Source organism: Heptranchias perlo, chromosome 28, assembly GCF_035084215.1.
Source record: "Heptranchias perlo isolate sHepPer1 chromosome 28, sHepPer1.hap1, whole genome shotgun sequence".
NCBI lineage: Eukaryota > Metazoa > Chordata > Chondrichthyes > Hexanchiformes > Hexanchidae > Heptranchias > Heptranchias perlo.
In genome coordinates, this window is record NC_090352.1 from 15,977,348 (window position 1) to 16,003,276 (window position 25,929).

At 45.5% G+C, this 25,929-nt stretch overlaps 1 protein-coding gene across 1 annotated transcript in view; it reads left to right on the forward strand.

The window, feature by feature from the left end:
* The first annotated feature begins 1,043 nt into the window (after positions 1–1,043).
* Positions 1,044–25,929, forward strand: part of LOC137344881 (eosinophil peroxidase-like) — a 53,852-nt gene continuing 28,966 nt past the window's right edge. The window contains exons 1-6 of the mRNA XM_068008125.1: positions 1,044–1,101; positions 4,441–4,534; positions 5,482–5,657; positions 6,701–6,833; positions 14,900–15,029; positions 15,594–15,800. Of these exons, the coding sequence (XP_067864226.1) occupies positions 1,083–1,101; positions 4,441–4,534; positions 5,482–5,657; positions 6,701–6,833; positions 14,900–15,029; positions 15,594–15,800 (759 nt within the window). The 5' untranslated portion in view covers positions 1,044–1,082. The remainder of the gene's footprint in view (positions 1,102–4,440; positions 4,535–5,481; positions 5,658–6,700; positions 6,834–14,899; positions 15,030–15,593; positions 15,801–25,929) is intronic.

Sequence of the window (25,929 nt, forward strand, 5' to 3'; positions counted from 1 at the left end):
ACACCTTAAAAACATGTAACGTGAAGTTGGCTTCAGAACAATGACATACTAAGGAACTTTACTGAGTTACTGGACGTGGTGGTGAAACAGTTAATATTCATTCTGAAATTATTACCATTCAGCAAGTGCTTTGTGTCTACAGCAATAAGAGCTGGAAGTATCATAGTCAGCAAATTGCAAAAAAAATGCACAATAAGGAAACAATTATCGAATCTTTATTCCACCCATTATTTAACTAGATTAACTTGAAATTCAAACATTCTATGCAAATATTGGGATCCCATGAATTATTTTTAAGGCAGAGTTTCAGAAACTATCTTGCAGAATGATTCAGAGATCCCAAGGCTTCTAGACCTCAGGCTTTGGGGTTATTTACGTAAGTGAAGCTGTCTGATAGTTATTGCACATATTTTACTATTGATGCAAATCTAGTTTTGTTCATTATTTGATCCTTGTGAGGACCACTTATTTGAACCGTGAACTTGTGTAGAATGGTTATAGCATAGAAGGAGGCCATTCGATCCATCGAGCCCATGCCGGCTCTTTGTAAGAGCAATCCAGTTAGTCCCATTCCCCTGCTCTTTCCCCGTAGCCCTGCAAATTTTTTCCCTTCAGGTATTTATCCTATTCCTTTTTGAAAGTGCATTTAAGATGAGGGGTAATTTTACAGTGAGAATATCCAATCTACGGATAACAAGACATGCAAAGCAAACCAAATTTTTGTGTGCATCTGTATATATGTGTAAACTATGTTTATGGCATTTAGAAAAATATTTTTCTATTAATTTCAACTAATGAATATTGATATATAGCACAGATCAAGTTTTCACAGATCAAATGAGTCAATGCAAAAGTTCATTCAGTGACTTACTAACATTTTGCTGTTGATATTATGAAGCTCAGAGTCAAAGAATTATTTCAGTTCATTCCCATCTCAACTCATTTAAACTGAATTTAATTATTACCAGCACCATCTCTGAACTGTCAGCCTCGTCCCTGACTTCTGTACTGAATGTGTTTCTTTCAGAATGGTGCCAGTGTGGTTCCTGGGTGTGTTCCTCGCTGGGCTTTTCCTACCTCAGATGGACGGACTTCCAACGGGTAAGAGACTGAACCCAACTCCTCTACTCTGTCTCATGTAATGTGAGAGCATGAGAGATTGAACCCAATTCCACCAGTCTATCTCATGTAATCTCACAGAGTAGGAGAGATTGAACCCAATTCCACTAGTCTGTCTCACGTAATCTCAGAGTAGGAGAGATTGAACCCAATTCCACCAGTCTGTCTCACGTAATCTCACAGAGTAGGAGAGATTGAACCCAATTCCACCAGTCTGTCTCACGTAATCTCACAGAGTAGGAGAGATTGAACCCAATTCCACCAGTCTGTCTCATGTAATCTCACAGAGTAGGAGAGATTGAACCCAATTCCACCAGTCTATCTCATGTAATCTCACAGAGTAGGAGAGATTGAACCCAATTCCACCAGTCTATCTCATGTAATCTCACAGAGTAGGAGAGATTGAACCCAATTCCACCAGTCTATCTCACGTAATCTCACAAAGTAGGAGAGATTGAACCCAATTTCACTAGTCTGTCTCACGTAATCTCACAGAGTAGGAGAGATTGAACCCAATTCCACTAGTCTGTCTCACGTAATCTCACAGAGTAGGAGAGATTGAACCCAATTCCACCAGTCTGTCTCAGGTAATCTCACAAAGTAGGAGAGACTGACATTCCTCAAATCTGTCTCATTTGGCGAAAAGGGGCAATAGAAAGGAGAATGGGAGAAAGCAACACGAGAGACCTGAAGAATCTCTTGTTGCTACATGTGAAATTAGATGTAATAATAAAGTCAAGATATGTCCTTAAAGGGTTAATGCTGATTAGAACTACCATCTAATTCAGGTCCTGAAAAGTGTGATGCATTAATCCTTTGGACCACTCTTCTTGAATGAGGACAATGGATAAATTCCATATTTAGTCAAACTGAGTTAGTAATCTCTGCAGTGGGTAGTAATCATGGGGTGTGAAGAAAATCACAGCACTCGAGTACTGGAGCACAGCCTTGCAACATTGATATTTAAAAAGGAACCAAGGCTTTGAATTAGGTTTTATTTAATGGAATGCCCATCCAGAGAGTGGGGAATCACAGTTCTGGTTCTAATGGTTGTATAGGCCATGCTACACGAATCTGTTGGAATCTTTGAAATAATAGAAAAGGGATGTCCAATGAATAGAATTTACAGAAAGATTTGCTAAAGTTTCATGTCTGAGGGTTTTAAGAAGACTGGAGATAATGAAATTATTGGTAAATTAGCTGAATTGAAAATTAGCAATGATAAAGGAAAAATTTCTGGCTTTTGAGACTATGAGCACATGAGAGTTTGTGAGGACTGTAGCAAAGCAGGCTCTTCTAATAATTCTACAGTTTGCAAATGACACCGAATTGGGTACAGTGGCCAATGATGCTAACCGATATGTAATAACCCAAAGGGATCCACACGGGCTATGTCAATCAGCAGAGAGGTGGCAGATAAAATTCAACATGGATAACATTCTTATTTTACTGTGGTGATCTATCTTAAGTTTTGCAACTTCTTCCAGATCTCGCTCTAGATCTTCGTAACAGCAAACACTAAATTCGCATGATATACGATGTGTTGCCTATTGAACGTTTATTGCCTCCATAGCTGGCTTTTGAACCAAAAAGGTCATCCCATTTCTCAATTATGCAGCCATCATGTACCAGAGTTAAACAGGCTTTACTAATTTGGCACTGAATCGTTATATAGAAATGTTGCAAACTCCACAGCTGGAGTTAAACTTTCATAATTTATACCACTTTAAATAGTTGATGGCTGCATGCAAAGTATTAAAGTATCATTATTGGAGGTGAGTAATGATTGCCTGGATTTCTGTTATTCCCACTAATAAAATCATATTGTACCAAATCGTCTATTTAAAAATTGTGCACAAACACTGTTTTGTTGAAAAATTGTAAATATCTCAATAATACCTCTTTTTCAAAATAGAGCCCCTAGTGTTTTGGATTCATGATCTCTCCCTCTATGTCTCAGGCTCCTCATTTGCATGTTTTTATATTTCTGTTATATTCACTACAAAGTTACATTAAACTGTGTTTTGTTGTCTGACTGCTGTGAGATTGTGGTTTGAAATGTTCACATCCACCACTTAATTCAAAGAGGAAGGTGCAAGGAGCAACGCTAACCTTGCTCAAGTACCATGAGTGTTTTTTTTCAGTTATGCCATAAGGTAAGTCCTCAATTTCTTCAAAGAAATAGAACTGTTCTCTTGTTGAAAAAAAACATTACATTCTAAATTGATGTTGACTCCCACAGTACAGGGTGCTCTGTTCCACACTGTTTATTAGGTTTCCCCAAGTTACTTTCTTTGTACCGTCGAGCAAGTTCCTATGGTATGGATTGAGCTAATTCCTATCATAGCTGAAGAAAGCTTATGGACACTCCCAGAGCTTACACAAATGTTCGAACAAACTTGTGTTTTGCCTCTGCCCTGCAGAACTATTTAATAAATTCTATGTCACATTAACTTATATAATCTGGAATCACAACGCTATCATAAAATCATAGACAGTTATGGCACAGAAGGAGGCCGTTCGGCCCATCGTGTCCGTGCTGGCCAAAAAAGAGCTATCCAGCTTAATCCCACTTTCCAGCACTTGGTCAGTAGCCCTGTAGGTTACAGCACTTCAAGAGCACATCCAAGTACTTTTTAAATGAGTTGAGGGTTTCTGCTTCGACCACCCTTTCAGTCAGTGAGTTCCAGACCCCCACCACCCTCTGGGTGAAAAAAATTCTCCTCAGCTCCCCTCTAATCCTTCTACCAATTACTTTAAATCCATGCCCCCTGGTCACTGACCCCTCTGCTAAGGGAAATAGGTCCACCCTATCAACTCTATCTAGTCCCGTCATAATTTTATATACCTCAATTAGATCTCCCCTCAGCCTCCTTTGTTTCAAAGAAAATAACCCCAGCCTATCCAACCTTTTCTCATAGCTAAAATTTTCCAGCCCTGGCAACATCCTCGTAAATCTTCTCTGTACCCTCTCTAGTGCAATCACATCTTTCCTGTAATGTCTCATGTCCGAGTTTAATGCCGATCAGATGCTGCCCCGTCGCTGTGGGGTGATTCCAGGCCTTCAACAGTTTCTTTCTTCACATTATTCTAATTAATATTCGTTGTCACAATGAAGCGTTTTTATATAGATTTAAATAGAAAGCTCCCGCAGGATTCTGCTGCTCTTCCGGTGAAGTTACGCCTGGCGTAGCGGGAGCAGTTTTGACGATTGTGGTTTGAAATGGCATGTTTTGATTCAATTGGTCCAAGTGGTAAATTCCATATCAAATTCTCAGGATGCGCACTGTGTGGCTCAGAGCTGCTATGTTTCTGTTGTAGATCATGAGAAACACCTGGGCAGTCCGTTCGTACAAAGTGCTGTACACGAAGCCATTGAACTGGTGAACAAAGCCTATAAAGAGACCAGAGACAAGTAAGTAACTACCTCAACGTCACTGACTAAGGCTACCATACAGACCTGTCTGTCTCACTTACTTTAAGTGAAAGTTGCTGATTTTCTTAAAATTATAAAATTATAACACCAGTTACAATAAACCCAGCCGTACTGTTCTCCACAGGTCCACCTGCTCACAGTTTGTTCAACTTTAGGGACCTACTTTTAAACCAGTTTTATACTGGTTCAGTATCAGGTTACTTACAGGTGGAAGACTGGACACTCTTATTAAAAATGTTTATTTTTTTGTGAAAAACCCATTTTCAGTTGTATTAATAAAACTGCACCAGGTTAACACTCTTAAATACATTAAGGAATACTTTTTAATGGAAAGAAATAAAAGTAAACAATTACGTTCTATCACGCTGCCCGATTGTGCTGGTTCATCGAAGATTTTATGTTTGAGATTAAGCAAATGAATTTTATCAGAAACTTGAACCTACCCAGCTCAATTTCCCGATTGTGCCCAAAGTGGAAACTCTACTCCAAGATGTCACAGCCTAGACAGTTAATGCAATCATTTGATGCATTAGCAGTTCTTTTTAGGTTTAAACTAGGTGAATTCAAGTATGCAAGGCATGACAGTAAAATAAGCAGTAAAGATGTCAATTTCTAAATCCTTACAGATTGGTAAACAATGAAGTCGATTTGCACACAGCATGATCTCTCATATAGCAAATGAGAGAGAAGGAATTGTATAATGAACAGTGTGTGGACTTTGTAATCCTTTGTATCAGGGCTCCTATATAATGAAATGTTTATTGCAACATGGGGATAAATTTTAACCCCCAAGAACGGGTGAATTGGGGGTGGGTGGGGAGTAAAATTCCTCCATTTTCAGAGCATGACTACATCTCAGTTCCAACATGCCTACTTCTGAATTCCTGACTGATGACTCCATCTAATATGAACCTATCCTTTTCCAGCCAAAAAGAGAAGCTGAGCAAAAGGCCCTTGAATTCAAATGACCTACTGCGCTTCTTCAAGCATCCTATGGCAGAGACCAGGATTGCGGTGCGATCTGCAGAGTACATGGAAGCTGCACTGAGCCTCATCCAACACAATGTCCATCGAGTCCACAGACGTTCGCTCAATGCATCAGGTCAGTTTAGAAACAGCTTCAGCCACAGACAAGTGAAACATATACTGAACTGAGCTGAGCCCAACAGAGATGGTGTGAATGTGGCACGAGCAGCAAGAGGAACAATTACATTTGCCATATTGTACAAACTAAACAATGCTTGTCCTCTTTACGCACCCATAGCTCTGTTTACTTCAGCTTCACTCAGTTTGGGCTCACTCATTCCTCAAGTGAAAGACATTCTTTCACATTTAGTACATCCAATAAAATTCATTCATATGGAGAAATCATGAAATCCCAGGACCAGTCCAAAACCCTCTCAACAAGCTTGTGAAACAGATTCGGAATTTCTGCCCACACCTTCTTACCAGTTTGCTCTTCTTGGCCGATGCCATTGTTTTGTGTTGTATGACTTCAGCCACCCTAAATTGCTCTGGTGGTGCTGCCATGAATGTATTTTAATGTACTCAACCACAGTCTAATGTGCACCCAGGCAGGCAGGGAATTCTGCCAGCAATCCTCACATCTTGAATTACCAACTTCAGTATTAGCTCCACCCCTCAATTTGGTGTCTTTGCAAATTTGGAAATTGTACTTCTGATTCCCGAGTCCAATTTGTTTATGTAAATGTCCAAGCTCAGGCAAATCACCAAATATTTTACTGATTTCTTCAGTTCAAGGCTTGCCTTCATATTTCAGATACCTGCCCTGATCCCTGCAGCTGGTTTGCTGTTGCTGAAAGCTGTCACATCAAACCTCTTTCAGCAGCAGCAGAAGGAGAGGGTGGATATCCTGTTTGAGACTTTAATATCAGACAAGATGGTATGTGTCAGCTCCACCTATTCTCCAATGTGGAAAAGGTGTGCAGCGAACATCTGAACTGCTACACTACCAGGACTTGGGGACACGGTTATAATCAGAAACAAAAAAATATTGGGGCTGGAATTTACCAACTGTAGCTGTCAGTACTCCTGTCATAACAGAACGTGAGACAATTGTTTACTTTTGGCAGTATGTTAATTTATCAGCGATTAGAACTGATAATGGTTGTATGTATCCTGCAGATTTGTTAACAGCGAGTGACCTGGACACCATTGCACACGTCACAGGCTGTCTAGCCGTACGTCAACCCCCAGTCTGTAAAGACGGCTGTTGGTCAAACCGATACAGGACTTCAAACTCTGTGTGCAACAACAGGTAGGAACTGATGGGGTTGGTGAGCACTGTCTGCTCCACTTTAGTGATTAACTGGTAACAAATACAGCCATTCACTAAATGCTTCTATAGTTTCTATTTTCATTCTGATTAATATTTAGAAAAGATACAGCACAGAAGGGGGCCATTCGGCCCATCGTGTCCGCGCCAGCTTGAAGAACAACCAGGTGCCCATTCCAATCCCACCTTCCAGCACCAGTCCGTAGCCCTGCAGCTTACAGCACTTTAGGTGGAGGTCCAGGTACTTTTTAAAAGAGTTGAGGGTCCCTGCCTCTACCACCAATTCCGGCAGCGAATTCCATACACCCACCACCCTCTGTCTGGGTAAAAAAGTTTTTCCTCATGTCCCCTCTAATCCCTCCGCCAATCAGTTTAAATCTATGTCCTCTAGTTCTTGAACTCTCCGCTAGTGGAAACAGATACTTCCTGTCTACTCTATCTGGGCCCCTCATAATTTTGTACACCTCAACCAAGTCACCCCTCAGTCTCCTCTGCTCCAAGGAAAACAACCCCAGCCTATCCAATCTCTCCTCGTAGCTGCAAATTTCAAGCCCTGGCAACATTCTTATAAATCTTCTCTGCACTCTCTCCAGAGCAATTACGTCCTTCCTGTAATGTGGTGACCAGAACTGCGCACAATACTCCAGCTGTGGCCTTACCAGCATTTTATACGGTTCCATCATTACATCCCTGTTTTTGTATTCTATAACTCAGCTAATAACAGGGAGCATTCCGTATGCCTTCTTCACAACCTTATCTACCTGTACTGCCACCTTCAGGGACCTGTGCACATGCACTCCAAGGTCTCTCACTTCCTCTACCCCTCTCAATATATTCCCGTTTACTGCGTATTCCCTTTTACTGTTTGCCCTCCCTAAGTGCATTACCTCACACTTCTCTGAGTTGAACTCCATTTGCCACTTTTCCGCTCACTCTGCCAACCCATTGATCTCTTCTTGGAGTCTACAGCTATCCTCTTCACGATCAACTACACGGCCAATTTTTGTGTCGTCTGCAAATTTGCCAATCATGCCCCCTACATTCAAGTCCTCATCATTAATACATACCACAAACAGCAAGGGACCCAACACTGAGCCCTGTGGCACACCACTGGAAACAGATTTCCATTCTCAAAGACATCCATCGATTTTTACCCTTTGTTTCCTGTTACTGAGCCAATTTTGGATCCAATTCGCCACATTTCCCTGTATCCCATGGGCTTTTACCTTTCTGACCAGTCTGCCATGTGGGACCTTGTCAAATGCCTTACTAAAATCCATGTAGACAACATCCACTGCACTACCCTCATCAATCCTCCTTGTCACTTCCTCAAAGAATTTAATCAGATTTGTAAGGCATGACCTTCCCTGAACAAATCCATGCTGTCTATCCCTGATTAAACCATGCCTTTCCAAGTGACAGGATATCCTATCTCTCAGTATTGATTCTAATAGTTTGCCCACCACCGAGGTAAGACTGACTGGCCTATAATTGTTCGGCCTTTCCCTCGTATCCTTTTTTAACAATGGTACTACGTTTGTAGTCTTCCAGTCCTCCTGTACCTCCCCTGTATCTAGTGAGGATTGGAAAATGATCCTGAGAGCATCCGCTATTTCCTCCCTGGCTTCTTTCAATAGCCTAGGAAACAATCCATCCGGCCCTGGTGACTTATCAACTTTCAAGGATTCCAGTCCCACTAGCACTTCCTCTCTCGTTATGTTTACCGTATCCAATATTTCACACCTCTCTTGATAGTAAAGAGTGGACCATGTCCACAGAAGAATTCAATCAATTGTACTTGAAGAATCCAGTGAAAAAAACCCATACCTGTACTTGTGAATAATTAAAGTGAGTGTGTTCCAGACTCTGTCTGTGTGACACTGACAGCATCTTTTTACCATGTGAAGATTGGATCAGGCTTTCAGACACAAATGAAGGATGAACCCGAGTTCCCAATGATCCTGACGAAGGAAGGGCCTGAAATCCTGACAAAGGGAGGGCAGGCCCGAGTCCCTGATGGAGGGAGGGCGGGCCCGAGTCCCTGATGGAGGGAGGAAGAGCTCGAGTCCCTGATGGAGGGAGGACGGGCCCGAGTCCCTGATGGAGGGAGGAAGGGCCCGAGTCCCTGATGGAGGGAGGAAGGGCCCGAGTCCCTGATGAAACTCGGGCATGATATCCTGAATTTCCATGTGGAGTTGCAGTGCTTTTACGCTGATGGAAAAGAGTTGCACCTGCTGATGGTCTGGAGAGGTATTTACATGAGAATTTACTGGGTCAGCTCTTGGTGTAGCGATTGGCATAAAACCCAATGGGAATAATTTGCTGTGTTGCCTGTAAATTAGAGTGCAGCCGTTATTAACCCAGTTCTGGCTGAAGATTGCAGCATCAGGCTGGAGAGCAGCAGGTAAGTAAGGAACAGCGCTAGGCTCAGTCAGTTGAATGTCAGTTAGCTTGACTGGATATCCCATGAATCTTTTTGTGCCACTTTTCAAGTATGTCTAACATAGGAGCAGCTGGCACCTGACAAGAGACCCGGGTGTGCCACAATTTCACAGAGTCTGATCTACAAGCTTTCCTTGATGACATGGATCTCAGGAGACACAGACTGCTGGGTGTCCATGGCAGGAAATCTAAAAATGTAATTCATGCCATTTGGGGGGAGGTGGCACTGGTGCTGAGTGCCAATCTGACAAGCCCTCTCCCCCCCTTCAGGACTGCAAATCTTTGCTGCAAGAAGTTCAATGACTTGACCAGGGCAGGCAAGGTGGCACACATGCCACTCTACTCTCCCTTTTCTTCCAGGGACCAGTCGGTGACTTTATGGAAGCACAGACTGCAGCTCTGGTAACACTAGAGGAAAGAATAGAATTACATACAATTTAAAGCACAGAAACAGGCCATTTGGCTCTACCTCGGTGTTTCCACACGAAACTTCTCCAACCCTATTTACTTCATCTCACCCTATCAATATCTCCTTCTATTCCATTCTCCTTCATGTGCTCATTTGGCTTATCCTTAAATGCAGCTATGCTATTCGCCTCAACAGCACCCTACATCCCAGCTTCCAGATCAAGGCTACCACGATACGTGTTGCCTGCTCTCGGCTTTCGGGATTTGATAGCTACCATTAGACCAGCCATCCCGCTGAACAATGGGAACACAGATCCAGGACCCAGTGGAATGGTGATGGCTGGAATCAGCCTGCCTAATACTGCCATCTCTTAGGTCAGCAGCATATGCCAGGCCTCTGGCCTTTCCCCTTGCTAGTGGAATGTAGGAGGCAACACCAGCCTGCCCGGGAACAAGCCTCAGAGATGTAGCCAGCAGCAGCTCCCTGCCAGGAGCAAACTGCCATGAGAGGAGGGCCACTTCAGTCCAATGACCCTTTTGTGTAACAAGAGCAGCCAACCACCTCTTGTGATACTGGCTTTCAGGTTGCACTTAGGAGAAGCATGAGAATAAATAAAAGAAAGACATGTGTAGCCGCCTAAGGCAAGCAGGGTTTTCAGGAAAGGTTGATTGGCTTGTGTTCACTTTGGACTTTGTTGTAATAAAATAGAATTTTCATTGACATTGTTCTTTGTTATTCATTGAATTTATAGTCATACAGGAAAGGGTGTACTTATTTGGGGCTGATTTATTCAATCAGGTGACAATTATTGGCATGGTCATGTAGGGGCAAAGAGGGCTGATCTGCTATGTTCTAGGATGGGTGCTGGATTGAGGGAATTTACCTTTATTTGAAAGTGGGGAAATGGAAGTATGGTTTTGGTATTAAAGATAAACTGTGATAGAAGACTTCAGCGATGAGATGTGCAGCAGTAATAGAGAACTGCTCTGAGTGCAGGTCATCATGATGTTCTCCTCCATGTAATTCTGCCTCCAGTAAAGCGAGAGACTCCTCACCAGCAGTGTTAAAGCCCAGCATTTTTTGTACATTGAAGTTGTACAGGGTACAGCAAGCTATGACTAAGTGTGATACACAATCTGGAGCATACTGCAGAGCATCCAGGTAGTGAAAGCTTCCCTTTAAGTCTGGTCTTCTCAATGACCAATCTTGTAGAGGCATGTACCTCATTGTAGTGCTCTTCTGCTGTGGCTTAGGCCTCTCTTAGTGGGATCATTACCCATGGGAGCAGAGGATAGGCTTTATCATCACAAGCCATCTGTTGATATGATTTTCTCCTTTGAAGAGCTCAGGAGGGCCGATTTTCAAAGGATGAATGTATCGTGCCAACTTCCAGCATATGTTGCTTTGATACATAGGATCCTTTGAATGTTGTCAAGGGTCTTAAAGGAGGAGAGAGAGGTGGAAAAGTAGTCGGCTTGGCAAACGATGAAAGATTTCCGGAAGACATAGACATGTTTGCGGTGACATGTGCCATTTAATTTGGGTAGATGCACATTCAGGGAGTGGAAGCCCTTCCTGTTAAGGGGTTTTGTGCCGGACCTCACAAAGTAACGTGGGTAAACCCTGGACCTTGGGAAAGTCAGCAATTTCATAAAACTTGATGGCCTTATCTTGTTGCCGCCTTGCTGTGATGCCAAAGGTGATGAATTCCCCAGCTCTTCTGTGCATCTCCTCCAGAAATTCAGCTGTAAACTATTTCCCTGGTATGTCAGCACTCTTCTAATTTCAAACTAACACCTTGCATGTACTTATACCACTGTTATGGAGCGGAGGCATGTGTATGCGGCCGGGAAACCCGGAAATGCCGGGAAGGCCGAATGTAACGGCAGAACCTCATTATCATTTTCTTTCTCCGTTTTTCGCCCGGCAGCTGACTAGACTGAGAAGCTGGTCAGCTGCTGGGCAGGAAAGCCTGTGGTAGAATACCGCAGCTGGGTACAGTCCCAGGCAACCAGAAACCATTGGGGCATGGCCTGGGGGCTCGGCTTGTGGCAGCAAGGGGAGAGGGAGGGAAAGATCGGGGCGCGGTGTGGAGGGGTTCGGAGCGCAGCAGAGAGGAGGGAGGGAGGGAAAGATCGGGGCACGGTGTGGGGGGTTTGGAGCGCAGCAGCGAGGAGGGAGGGAGGGAAAGATCGGGGCACGGTGTGGGGGGTTTGGAGCGCAGCAGAGAGGAGGGAGGGAGGGAAAGATCGGGGCGCGGTGTGGGGGGTTTGGAGCGCAGCAGCGAGGAGGGAGGGAGGGAAAGATCGGGGCACGGTGTGGGGGGTTTGGAGCGCAGCAGCGAGGAGGGAGGGAGGGAAAGATCGGGGCACGGTGTGGGGGGTTTGGAGCGCAGCAGCGAGGAGGGAGGGAGGGAAAGATCGGGGCGCGGTGTGGGGGGTTTGGAGCGCAGCAGCGAGGAGGGAGGGAGGGAAAGATCGGGGCGCGGTGTGGGGGGTTCAGAGCGCAGCAGCGAGGAGGGAGGGAGGGAAAGATCGGGGCATGGTGTGGGGGGTTCAGAGCGCAGCAGCGAGGAGGGAGGGAGGGAAAGATCGGGGCACGGTGTGGGGGGTTTGGAGCGCAGCAGCGAGGAGGGAGGGAGGGAAAGATCGGGGCGCGGTGTGGGGGGTTCAGAGCGCAGCAGCGAGGAGGGAGGGAGGGAAAGATCGGGGCACGGTGTGGGGGGTTTGGAGCGCAGCAGCGAGGAGGGAGGGAGGGAAAGATCGGGGCGCGGTGTGGGGGGTTCAGAGCGCAGCAGCGAGGAGGGAGGGAGGGAAAGATCGGGGCATGGTGTGGGGGGTTCGGAGCGCAGCAGCGAGGAGGGAGGGAGGGAAAGATCGGGGCACGGTGTGGGGGGTTTGGAGCGCAGCAGCGAGGAGGGAGGGAGGTAAAGGTCGGGGCGCGGTGTGGGGGGTTCAGAGCGCAGCAGAGAGGAGGGAGGGAGGGAGAGATCGGGGCACGGTGTGGGGGGTTCGGAATACAGCAGCGAGGAGGGAGGGAGGGAGAGATTGGGACATGGTGTGGGGGGGTTCGGAGCACAGTAGAGAGGAGGGAGGGAGGGAGAGATCGGGGCACGGTGTGGGGGTTTGGAGCGCAGCAGCGAGGAGGGAGGGAGGGAGAGATTGGGACATGGTGTGGGGGGTTTGGAGCGCAGCAGCGAGGAGGGAGGGAGGGAGAGATTGGGGCATGGTCTGGAGGGGTTTGGAGCGCAGCAGCGAGGAGGGAGGGAGGGAGAGATTGGGACATGGTGTGGGGGGTTTGGAGCGCAGCAGCGAGGAGGGAGAGAGGGAGAGATTGGGGCACGGTGTGGGGGGTTTGGAGCGCAGTAGAGAGGAGGGAGGGAGGTAAAGATCGGGGCATGGTGTGGGGGGTTTGGAGCGCAGCTGAAAGGAGGGAGGGAAAGATCGAGGCATAATGGCGGGTGGTCAGCAGATCATGGGGGGAGGGAGGCAGGTCACAGGGGAGGGAGGTAGATCACAACGGAAGGGAGATCACGGGGGGTCAGCAGATTGAGGCAGAAGATTTGCTTGAGGGGCCGGGGTGAAGCACTCCTGCTCCTCCTGGCCTGCAAGCAGTGCTCTAAAAAGCACTTACCTGATGCAGCCAGTACGTCCTGCCTCCCTTTAGCTGCCAGGTTTCCCAAACCCTGGGAAACCCAGCCCACAGCCGTTAAATTCAAATGGCTGCCAAAATCTGAGGAACCGAGCCTCATTAACATGTTATTATTCTCTGGGGCCCCCAGTACATTTCCTTTTCTTGTTGTTCATCTCATTCTTCTCTCCTTCTCATCTGAAGTGAGTGACCATCACCGGGAGTTTCCCAGGAGCTAGTTGGCACCCAACCTCGCCCAATTGACCCATTCTTTATGTGTTGAGAGACTAGAGAAGCTGGGATTGTTCACCTTAGAGCAGGGAAGGTTAAGGGGAGATTTAATAAGAGGTGTTAAAATTCTGAGGGATTTTGATAGAATAAACAAGGAGAAACTGTTTCCTGTGGCAGGAGGATTGGTAACCAGAGGGCACAGATTTAAGGTGATTACCTAAAGAACCAAAGGGGAAATGAGGAGAATTCTTTTTATGCAGCGAGCTGTAATGATCTGGAATGCACTGCCTGAACGGGTGGTGGAAGCAGATTGAATAATAACTTTAAAAAAGGAATTGAATAAATACTTGAAAAGGAAAAATTTGCAGGGCTATGGGGAAAGAGCAGGGGTGTAGAACTAATTTGATAGCTCTTTCAAAGTGCCGACACAGGCAAGGTGGGCCGAATGGCCTCCTTCTGTGCTGTATGATTCTATGATTATAATTACGGATCCACCTCTCCAGAGCAGGTTACTCGACGCCCCCAAACCTGCTGCGATTAAACCGGAAATAGGCGCTTTAGTGGCAGGTTGGGGTCGGGTTTCCATTATTTATTGATTTAACCCTCTGCCGACCCTCTCCCACCCATGGTGGGGGGGGGGGGGTAAAATTACCACTTTCAGCCCCTGCCCTTGTCACCTCTGATTTCTACTGTTCAAACTTCTGAGCCAACTTAGAACTACATAGAAATTACACCATGAAAGCAGGATATTCGGTCTAACCAGTTCATGTTGGTGTTTATCCTCCGCAGGAGCAGTAATCCTAACTTCTAAAGTAAAGGACAACAGCCTCCCCTTTTATACCTTATCAAGATTAAAATGTTACTTCACACAATCTGATCCATCAATCATATCTTAGCAAGGTTGAAATTTTTACTAAAACTATATAAATACATTTGTCCAAATAACTTTAGCATTAAGCATGTTGTTGCCATTAAATTGTACTTCAAAACTTCTGCTTGAATCTTTGCTTGTTAGGGACATTTTAGGATCAATATTTCAGTCACAGGTCTGGTCTCTGAAACCTTGTATCAAAATATTTGTAGAAATGAACCCTATAATGTCAGGTTGGTTGCAATTTTCCGACAAAAGCAAAGCTCCTGCAGAAAATTGCTAACTATCACTTTAGCCAAACTTCATCTTGACAAGTAAACATTGTGAACCTGAAATTCAAATGTTACTGCCAGTCCTACACTTATGAAAATGCCACTTGTGTGAGTTTTATTCAGACTGAGTAATAGTTTTGGGTGAGGTAAACTGGGGTGAAAGAAATCAATGTTTTGTTTTCCTGATTCCCAGGAGGAAGCCTCGCCTGGGAGCATCCAACACAGCGCTCACCCGATGGCTCCCAGCTCGCTATGAAGATGGAATTTCAATTCCACTGGGCTGGACTGCGAGCAAATTACATTCTGGATTCCGTCTGCCGCTGGTAACTGTTCACACATCAGATAGAAACAAATCAGATTCACTGTGGTATTGAGAAAAATGGTTTCTGATTGGCTGTCAACTGTACTGAATCTCACGACACTGGGGATTGGCAGTGAAGATTTGTTAGCATTGTCCTGGTACCTAGAGTTAAATTCAGCCCAGTCAGATTGGATGAAGCTCTCTCCTCCTTTAACGTTCCTCTATGGATTATCTTTGCAGAGTCAACCCAGTTTTTAGTGGGTGCAGGCACATAGCACAAACCTGCTCCTTAATGTAGTGGTAATTGGCTGTAGGTTGGCAGCATCACTTGGAAAGGCTCCAATGTTGATTTGTGTATGAAGTGACACACTGGTGAGACTGAGGATAAAATACACCTCGATCTCCTATTGGGGGTCTCTGGAACTGCACTGTTTTTTGTGGTGTAACAATGTCTCCAGCCTGACTCAGTGTCCCCTTAGTGCTATCATGTAACAGAGGAGCAGGTGAGAGTGCAGCAAAGAGGGATCAGTGATGGATGAACCTTGTCTTGTTTTCATGTAATGAGGTCTTTACATTTCTGCTCCAGGTCCGAGAGGTGTCCAACAAAATCCTGAAAACATCCAATGAAAACGTGAACTTTGATTTAGAATTAAGTCATTTCTTTATGCAGTGGGGTCAGTGGATTGATCACGACATGAGTTTAAGCCCTGAGTCTGGCAGCCTCCAAACATTCAATGATGGCATCAACTGTGAAAGAACTTGTGTTCAGAAAAGTCCTTGTTTCCCAATTAAGGTGAGACCTCCATTCTGCTCCTTGAGTTCTCTGTATAAGATATGTCCTTTTCCCTTCTCTGCTGCCTTGTCCTATGTCTTTTGCATTGACTCAGCAGTGAAATTAGGAACATTTTACCTGACAAAAAAAAAGATTTTTCTAGAGGCCCACCTCGAAATTCTCAACTACAGGAAGCTCCCTGATCCAGTTTGAGCCCACTGTCTTCAGCTACGTTCCTTAGTCATGATGAATCTATAGAATAGTGATAGGTTCCTCTGTTACATGAAATATTGAATAAAGTGGAATATGGAGAATAGCGAGGAATCAAATGTTCCAATTGATTGATAAAGTGTTCAGGAAAATAAAGATTGGTAGAAGCAAGTTGAACCGTGTTTTTATGTACAGCTACACCCTCAGGTAAAAAGCTGTTGCAAACTGGAAAAGAAATATTGCACTGGAATTTGGATTGCTCTAGTTTTTTTTTTATTCGTTCACGGGATGTGGGCATCGCTGGCGAGGCCAGCATTTATTGCCCATCCCTAATTGCCCTCGAGAAGGTGGTGGTGAGCCGCCTTCTTGAACTGCTGCAGTCCGTGTGCTGACGGTTCTCCCACAGTGCTGTTAGGAAGGGAGTTCCAGGATTTTGACCCAGCGACGATGAAGGAACAGCGATATATTTCCAAGTCGGGATGGTGTGTGACTTGGAGAGGAACGTGCAGGTGGTGTTGTTCCCATGTGCCTGCTAGGTGGTTGAGGTCACGGGTTTGGGAGGTGCTGTCGAAGAAGCCTTGGCGAGTTGCTGCAGTGCATCCTATAGATGGTACACACTGCAGCCATGGTGCGCCGGTGGTGAAGGGAGTGAATGTTTAGGGTGGTGGATGGGGTACCAATCAAGCGGGCTGCTTTGTCCTGGATGGTGTCGAGCTTCTTGCGTGTTGTTGGAGCTGCACTCATCCAAGCAAGTGGAGAGTATTCCATCACACTCCTGACTTGTGCCTTGTAGATGGTGGAAAGGCTTTGGGGAGTCAGGAGGTGAATCAATCGCCGCAGAATACCCAGCCTCTGACCTGCTCTCGTAGCCACAGTATTTATATGGCTGGTCCAGTTAAGTTTCTGGTCAATGGTGACCCCCAGGATGTTGATGGTGGGGGATTCGGTGATGGTAATGCCGTTGAATGTCAGGGGGAGGTGGTTAGACTCTCTCTTGTTGGAGATGGTCATTGCCTGGCACTTATCTGGCACGAATGTTACTTGCCACTTATGAGCCCAAGCCTGGATGTTGTCCAGGTCTTGCTGCATGAGGGCACGGACTGCTTCATTATCTGAGGGGTTGCGAATGGAATTGAACACTGTGCAATCATCAGCGAACATCCCCATTTCTGACCTTATGATGGAGGGAAGGTCATTGATGAAGCAGCTGAAGATGGTTGGGCCTAGGACACTGACCTGAGGAACTCCTGCAGCAATGTCCTGGGGCTGAGATGATTGGCCTCCAACAACCACTACCATCTTCCTTTGTGGTAGGTATGACTCCAGCCACTGGAGAGTATTCCCCCTGATTCCCATTGACTTCAATTTTACTAGGGCTCCTTGGTGCCACACTCGGTCAAATGCTGCCTTGATGTCAAGGGCAGTCACTCTCACCTCACCTCTGGAATTCAGCTCTTTTGTCCATGTTTGGACCAAGGCTGTAATGAGGTCTGGAGCCGAGTGGTCCTGGCGGAACCCAAACTGAGCATCGGTGAGCAGGTTATTGGTGAGTAAGTGCCGCTTGATAGCACTTTCGACGACACCTTCCATCACTTTGCTGATGATTGAGAGTAGACTGATGGGGCGGTAATTGGCCGGATTGGATTTGTCCTGCTTTTTGTGGACAGGACATACCTGGGCAATTTTCCACATTGTCGGGTAGGTGCCAGTGTTGTAGCTGTACAGGAACAGCTTGGCTAGAGGCGCAGCTAGTTCTGGAGCACAAGTCTTCAGCACTACAACTGGGATGTTGTCGGGGCCCATAGCCTTTGCTGTATCCAGTGCACTCAGCCGTTTCTTGATATCACGTGGAGTGAATCGAATTGGCCGAAGACTGGCTTCCGTTGACGAACCGGATTCTTTCCCCTCAGTCTGGTTCAGCAAGAACTGATTCGAGTACACCGTAAAGTTCAACACAACTTTAATAGCAGATCTTAGTCTGTAGCTTCAATTCAGATTCCTGAGAGAATCCGAACGATTCTAACAGAATAAGGAGACAAAGACAAAGACAAAAACTCATACCTTTATACAGATCGATAGGGGTTGGAACATCATTAACACAAGAGTCAACACCAATCATAAGCCGGGCACAGGTTGCCATGCGGGGTTACATTATTTCCTGCCAATCATAGATAATCCATGTGCTGACCATGTTGCTGTTAGACATCAAAGGGGGTACTTCCTCACCTTCCAACTTGGAATGTTCTTCCCTGTTCCTTCTGTTCCTTATCTCCCAACCTGGAATGTCTTTCAACTTTGGCTAAGCTCGTTACCTATATTGATCTGCCATAAACATGGAGACATTCAGACCAGTCCTTGAATCACATCAAAGACCTATCATTGATAAGACAATGCAGGCCTGCTGACTAAGCAAACATATGGCCCAGCAGGAGGGCCAGGCCACCTGTATCAATCTCAGTTACTAACTAATTAACCCTTTCTAACCATTTTGCATTCTGCTTCTTTGCCACGTAGGCATTTTAATATTTTATCAAAAACTGACCACGTAGGGATTCTCATTCCCCCCTTTCATCATTTAATGATAACCAACCCTTGTTCACTCATCAGTTCTGCCTGAGCAGAGTCTCATACTCGAATTTGTTCCATTGCTGCCTTACAGCAGATTTTAACGCAAGCAACGATCAGGCCAAAAGTAAGTATTGCTACAATTAGAATAACTAATCCGTGCATCAAGTACGATCCCCATGAGCCACTGAGAAGCCATTCTAACCAACCTTCTCCCAGGGTTTGGTGTAATTTTGTTACGGCTTTCTGTATATGCTCAGCCAGATTAGTTATATTTTCTGAGTTATCTGGTATGTAGGTGCAGCATTCTGATCCAATCAGTGCACTTGTTCCCCCTTTTGCGGCTAACAGGTAGTCTAAAGCCATGCGATTCTGCAAGGCCATTGTCCGAATGGCTATCATTTCTGCATTAGTATCCTTCAGTGCTACTGCGGTGTCATTAGCTACTTCTTCTAATACCGAAGCCATCTGCCGAATTTCCTTAATTGTCCTGGCTACCCCATACCCAGGGAACAAAATAGCGAAATATCGCTCCGTTTCTGTAATTTCCCTTTTAGACCTATACTGGTAATGATCCGCTAGGGAAGGCAAGTGATGAACATGGGGTACTACATATCCTAAATAACAGGACCCGATCCAGTTCTGAGGCAACCATGGGTATGCCTTATGGCCGCATATGAAATACGTACCATTATATGCAGTTAAATTTCCCTCTTTAGCCATATATATAAGAGGCTGAGAGTCAAGGTGATTCCACAGCAACACACTGGTTTAATTAAGTGTTGGGGCCCACTGGCCCTGGAACATGCCCTGGGTAGTCAGGTTGACTATGGGCGGTAGCCAATAGTGGGTGGTGCTGCAATCACTATGTCCCATAAAAGGGCCATTATTTGGGGCATTCGTATTCCAACATATCGTCCCGTTTGGTCTAGACGTATTGGTCAAGAGCAAGAACGGGGGCTTATGGGCTTGATTGTAATTAGGCTGGTACCATCCTCTAAACTCATTAAGACTATACCCCGCTGATGCCCATTCTATTGTTTCCAGGGTTCCTATCGCATTTCCCGAATTGTTTCGTCTTATGACCCATTCCGCAGATTCATGGGACATAAAGGGAATCGGCTTTAAAGGGATACCTCCCTTGGAATGGATAGGAATGTGGGAACACACCCAACAGCTAGAGATACCCTGCCGTTTGGCGTACACATAACTCATGTACAGGAAGGTGTTAACGTGCAGTTCGCGCTTTTGGAGTTGGAGATCTCTCTTACGTCTCTGTAGCAGAGAACCCTCTAATCTTGGATAGTTAAAAATCTCTATGGGGGCTAACCCATTACGCTTTCTCCCTTGGTTAAATCTCAGGTACCAATCGTACCTCTGTGTATCTCTCTCTTGTTTACACAACTCAGGGGTCTTTTCCCCTTCACGTTTACAAACATAATCATATTTGCACTCAGTCCAATAACAAGGTATTCCTCCATGCGATATTCCTAACTCTATCGAGCGGTGGGGCTGCCTCAGGAGCCCGGCACATCCGTCTATCCGGGTGATGTTCCACCTTCCAAATCCGTCTGGGTCATTATCGTTGCATCGAAGTACGTCTCCTTTGCATAAGTGGTGTATGCGCTTAGGCTGGTCCCGTCGACATGTTCTCTCTTTGGTTACTCCCAGGGTCAGCAAGAGTTCAAGGCAGAAGATCCAAGGGAAGACTTTCATAGCTGGTCACGATACCTATATAGGGAAGATTTCTTAGAAGAAAAGAAAAGTTAGCATTTTAAGTTTGAGACGTGGGACTGATAGTTTTACAGTGGTGGAGGTGAACCCAAGCACTCTTCCCCTCTACCTTCACAACGGTAGGGGTGGTGAGTAGAACCTGATAGGGCCCCTCCCAACGAGGTTCCAGTCCTTTCCTTGTCCAATTCCTGATTAACACGTACGTTCCCGGTTCAATTTTAGATGGACTGGCTATAGGAGGAAGTTCGACGTAGGCAGCTCGTACCCGAGAGTGGAGGCTTCTCAATGCCTTAGTTAATGACAAAATATAGTTAGTCATTTCTGTCCTCATGTGGTGAAAGTGGACAGTTTTCGGAACGTTTTGATTCCACGGGGTCTTGAGGGGTCTCCCGTATATAATTTCAGCAGGACTTAACTGTGCTACCCCAGCCGGGGTAGTACGTATCTGAAATAAGGCTATAGGAAGAAGTTTAAGCCAAGTAGTACCAGTCTCTGCCTGCAGTTTAGCCAGTTTATTTTTCAAAGTCTGATTAGCTCGTTCGACCAACCCAGCGGCCTGTGGCCTGTAGGCACAGTGTAACTGTTGTTTAATGCCCATTTGGGTGCAGAATTCCTTGTTCACCTGACCCACAAAATGAGGGCCGTTATCTGAACTCAATTGATTTGGGATTCCGTATCTAGGGATGATCTCTTTCATCAGAACTTTTACAACAGTGGAGGCTTTGTTATTTGTTGTCGGATAGGCCTCTATCCATTTACTAAATACATCAACAATAACTAGGACATATTTATAACCCTGACATCTTTCCAACTCAATGTAGTCCATCTGGAGGGTCTCAAAGGGACCTTCCGGCAAAGGGGTCTTTCCCCATTCGCAAGGCACTCCCTTCCCAGGGTTGTATTGTTGACAAATGAGACAGCGACTGCTAATGCTCTGGGCTAGGGCTTGCAACCTAGGATGCCACCAAGTGGCCAGCAGCGTACCACTAACAGCTTTGGCACCACAATGAGTTGCAAAGTGTATACATTCAATAACCCATACTGCTAATTTATCTGACATACAGGTCTGCCCCACAGGGGTAACCCATAATTTAGATACACAGTCATAAGTACAACCAAGTTGTTTCCACAATTGTTTATCACAGTCAGGAGCGTCCTCCTGTAATTTAATGACGTCTTGGATGGTTGGCATTGGCTTTTCAGAGGGAGACTTGCTTTTGTTTGAGCTTTTAGTCTGACTCATCATTCTAGGGACAACCACCCTCTGTGTCTGGGACGCTTCCTTAGCTTCCTGATCAGCATATCTATTCCCTATATCTACTGGGGTCTGTCCTGTCGTGTGGGCGGGGCATTTTATAACTGAGATTTGTCTTGGTAGCATAAGGGCTTGTAACAAATCTGAGACTAACTTCTGATGGGAAATCTGCGTACCTACAGAAGTCAGAAACCCTCTGTTTTTCCATAACTGTCCAAAATCGTGAACTACCCCGAAAGCGTATCTCGAATCTGTATACACATTAACCCTTTGGTCTTTCCCGAGGACACAAGCTCTTATCAGTGCAAACAGCTCCGCTTGCTGGGCAGAATATGGAAACTCAAAAGCAGCAGATTCGACAGTTTTACCGTCCTGGTCCACTATTGCATATCCAGAAAGTTTCTCTCCAAAGGAACCAATAGAGGCACTCCCATCCACGTACATAGTTATGTCTGGATCCTTTATTGGGACATCAGATAGATTGTCTCTGACAGAAGTGTCTTCCTTAATTAAAGATAAACAATCGTGTCTTGGATCAGTCTGTTCCATGGGTGGCTCTGTGAGAAAACATGCTGGGTTGATAGTAGTACAATGTTTAAATCGCAGTCTAGGATTATTCAGCAGATATATCTCATACTTATTCTGTCGAGATGGTAAGATGTTGAGTCTGCAGCTGTCCTAATAATGCAGTTACCGAGTGTGAACTGTATACAGTGATGTCCTGTTGTAAAGTCAGATTAGCAGCTGACTGTAGGCTATTGTAAATGGCTGTTAAAATCTGAGTACAAACTGGATGTCCTAGCGCTACCGGATCTAACTTCGAAGAGTAGTACGCTACCGGTCTATGCTTGTCTCCATGTTTTTGAGTCAAAACAGCAGTCGAGCAATCAGCGAGGATAGTACAGTACAACTGAAATGGTCTGTCATACAGGGGTCTCCCCAATGCGGGTGCTTGTGACAAAGCTTCCTTTAATCTCTCAAATGCTCCCAAGGCGTCGGAATCTAGTTGAAATTCGCCCTCTAAGCTGGTGTATGGCGTTAATAATTTAGTGTCCAAAGCAATGTTAGGGATCCACTGTCTGCAATAGTTCATCATTCCCATCCACTGCCGGACCTCCTTTGCAGTGTGAGGTACAGGGAACTGACAGATTGGTTCAATCCTGCTTCTTTCTAAGCCCCGCACGGTTGCTGAGAGCATAACTCCAAGAAACTTAACCCTCTGTTGGCCCACCAGTACTTTCGACTGGGATACTATGTACCCTAGCGAGGATAAGTGATTTAGCAATTGGGCAGTGTCTTTTCGGTTACTCTGCTCATCAGGGCTGGCTATCAACAGATCATCCACATACTGGACTAGCGCAGACCCTTGTTTCAAAGTCAATGTCTGTAATTGTTCCTGTAAGCATCTAGAAAATAACGTTGGGGAGTTAACGAAGCCTTGTGGCAGTCGGGTCCAAGTATATTGCTGTCCCTTGTAAGTGAAGGCAAAAAGGTACTGGCTAGATGGGTCTAGCGGTAAGGCGAAAAAGACGTGTTGAAGATCGACTACTGCAAAGACTTTGGCTGTTGCAGGAACTTGAGCCAGAATATGAGTTGGATTGGGCACTAGCGTGTACAGCGGCTGTACAATGGCATTGATTGATCGCAAATCCTGTACTAATCTGTACTGGTCTGGCTTGCCTGGCTTTGGAACTGCCAGTATCGGCGTGTTACACAGGGACTGACATTTAATCAAAATCCCTTGCTTTAACAACCCAGCGATCAATTTGTCAATGCTTGGTATCGCCTGTTGCTTTAGTGGATATTGTCGAATAGAGGGTAATACAACATTTTCCTGCAGGGCAATATGAATAGGAATCATTTTAACGCATCCTACCTGTGTGGGATCCTCCGCCCACACTTGCGGATTAACATATTCTGGTTTTTCATTGCCCACATGGTGGCGCAATTGTGCCCTGTTAACCCTTGGTGCCTGGTAAAACAGAATAGTCCGGCCGCATGACAGGGTCTGTTTCTGTCGATTATTTGGATCAGCTTGTTCGACTGTCTGTTTTATCATGGGTCCTAAATCTTTCGCATGGTACGGGTAATTCACCTCCCGGATGATATGTGGGGCTCCCTTTATTTCAAACGGTCCTGGGTCCCATCCTATTGTTTTTGCAGCACCCCGAGTGATGTAACCTGTAACAGGTGCTTCCTTCCACAACTCTGAGGGGATCTCAACATACTCTGCTCTCCCTTCTGGTCCTGTAACCATAGCCCGGCGAATAACCTCCCATTCCGTTCCTATATAGCTTCGGTAAAAGTCCTCCAATTTCTTATTTCTCCCACTCATATCGTAGGCCAAGGTTACATGAAGGAAACCCTCATCTTCAAAGTCTAGAGACCACCACTGTGGGGTGATGGAAACATAACACTGCATTTTAGGGGCCCATGGTTTCACAGTCAGTCCTTCGTCCCCGCACTCAATGCTCAGGCGGAATGCACATAGTAAGTCTCTAGCCATGAGGTTACAGTCTAATCCACTTGTAATTACAAATTGGTGTTTCACTGACTCATTTCCAAATTGTACTTCCACTGGTTCAGATATCGGGTATTGGCTCACTTGTTCCTGAAAACCAGACAGACTCTGTTTTTCCCCGGACTCAGGGAGATTAAGCTCTGATCGGACAGATGACATGGTTGCTCCGGTGTCTACCAAGAATATATGTGGGTTTCCTTTAATCATCAGTGACAGAACGGGCTCCTGCTCTGACTGGATCCCGTTTACCACAAGGTTAGCTAGTCAATACTGGGGGAACGGATTGTTTTGGGAAAAGTCCGTATATCTTCCTCGTCCTCGATTCCCTTGCCAACCTCCTCTTCGCTGCCCTTGCATATGGCCCCCTCTTCCCTGTCTACGGGAGGGACATTCCTTGCTCCAGTGGCCTAGCTGACCACAATTGAAACAGGCATCTGACCCTGTTTGTCTCCCTCCTCCTCTTCTCCCTTCAAAATTACGTCTCGGAGGAACGTAGGGTGGGCCATAGTTAGGGGCGGTTGGTCCGTTAGGGTGTGTATCGTACCCATAATCTTCTCCGTCAACCCATCCTGGAACACAATACTGAGGCTCCATCTGATATCCTGTTCTGTCTGAGGTGCGTTTCGGCCCTTCCTTTTTCACCACATACTCAGTTTTAACTCTAACTTGGGCCTGACCTTCCTGGTGCTTATTATCCGTCCAGTAGTATTTCACTGCCCTATTCATCTGGCTGGAAGTATTCTCTGACCAGTCCATATTATTAGTCCTAATTGCTTAAGAAACCGGAATCGGTAGGCAGTTCAGTAGCATAGCGCAGTACTGTGGTGAGTCTCTTCCCTCACGGTACGCTGTGTCTCCTGATTGATTCCGGTATACTTCCGAGAATCTTTCCAAATATTCGTCTGCTCCCTCTCCCTTTTTAGGCCTGGTGTCTAAGATCTTAGTTATGTCAATTGGTTTTTGTAGAGTAGCACTAAGGGCACCCAAAAGACGCTCCTGGCGCTCAACATCATTGTTTGGTATCTGTGCTACCAATGCGACATGAGTCCGGACATTCAATTGGTCCAGGAATTTGGTATGTTCAGCATGGGTTAAAACTTGCTGTATTAGCGACCATAAGTCCCTTGATTCTGCATTATAGACAGAAACGGTAGTCTTAAGGAATTTTTAATCACTGACTCAAGATTCCGGTTTATATCCAATTACCAAGAACTCGAACTCTAACTCTCAGTAATAATTTTAATCACTGACTCAAGCTTCCGGTTTATATCCAATTACCAAGAACTCGAACTCTAACTCTCAGTGATAATTTTGATCACTGACCCGAAGTTCTAGTTTATATCCAATTACCAAGAACTCGAACTCTAACTCTCAGTGATAATTTTAATCACTGACCCGAAGTTTTAGTTTATATCCAATTACCAAGAACTCGAACTCTAACTCTCAGTGATAATTTTGATCACTGACTCAAGATTCCGGTTTATATCCAATTACCAGGAACTCGAACTCTAACTCTCAGTGATAATTTTGATCACTGACCCGAAGTTCTAGTTTGATCACTGACCTACCGCTTACAAGTTATTCCCTCAGTCCCTGTGCTGACCCTCAGTGATATTTAACCATTGACCTCTTTCTGCTATTTCTGTGTATTCGCCAGACTGACCTGAATCTCGTAAGGACGCCACACGAGTGTTAGCGATTGGACGATTCGTCGTCAGACTTAACAGATTTAGGAAAGCCGATATAGTAAAGAAAAGTTTACTCACACCGGGCGCGCCCTTCCCGTCCTCCGTGTCCAAGACAAACTGCCTCTTACTCCGTAAACTCTCGGTGAACGACCGTTGAGATCCCCGTACGGGCCACCA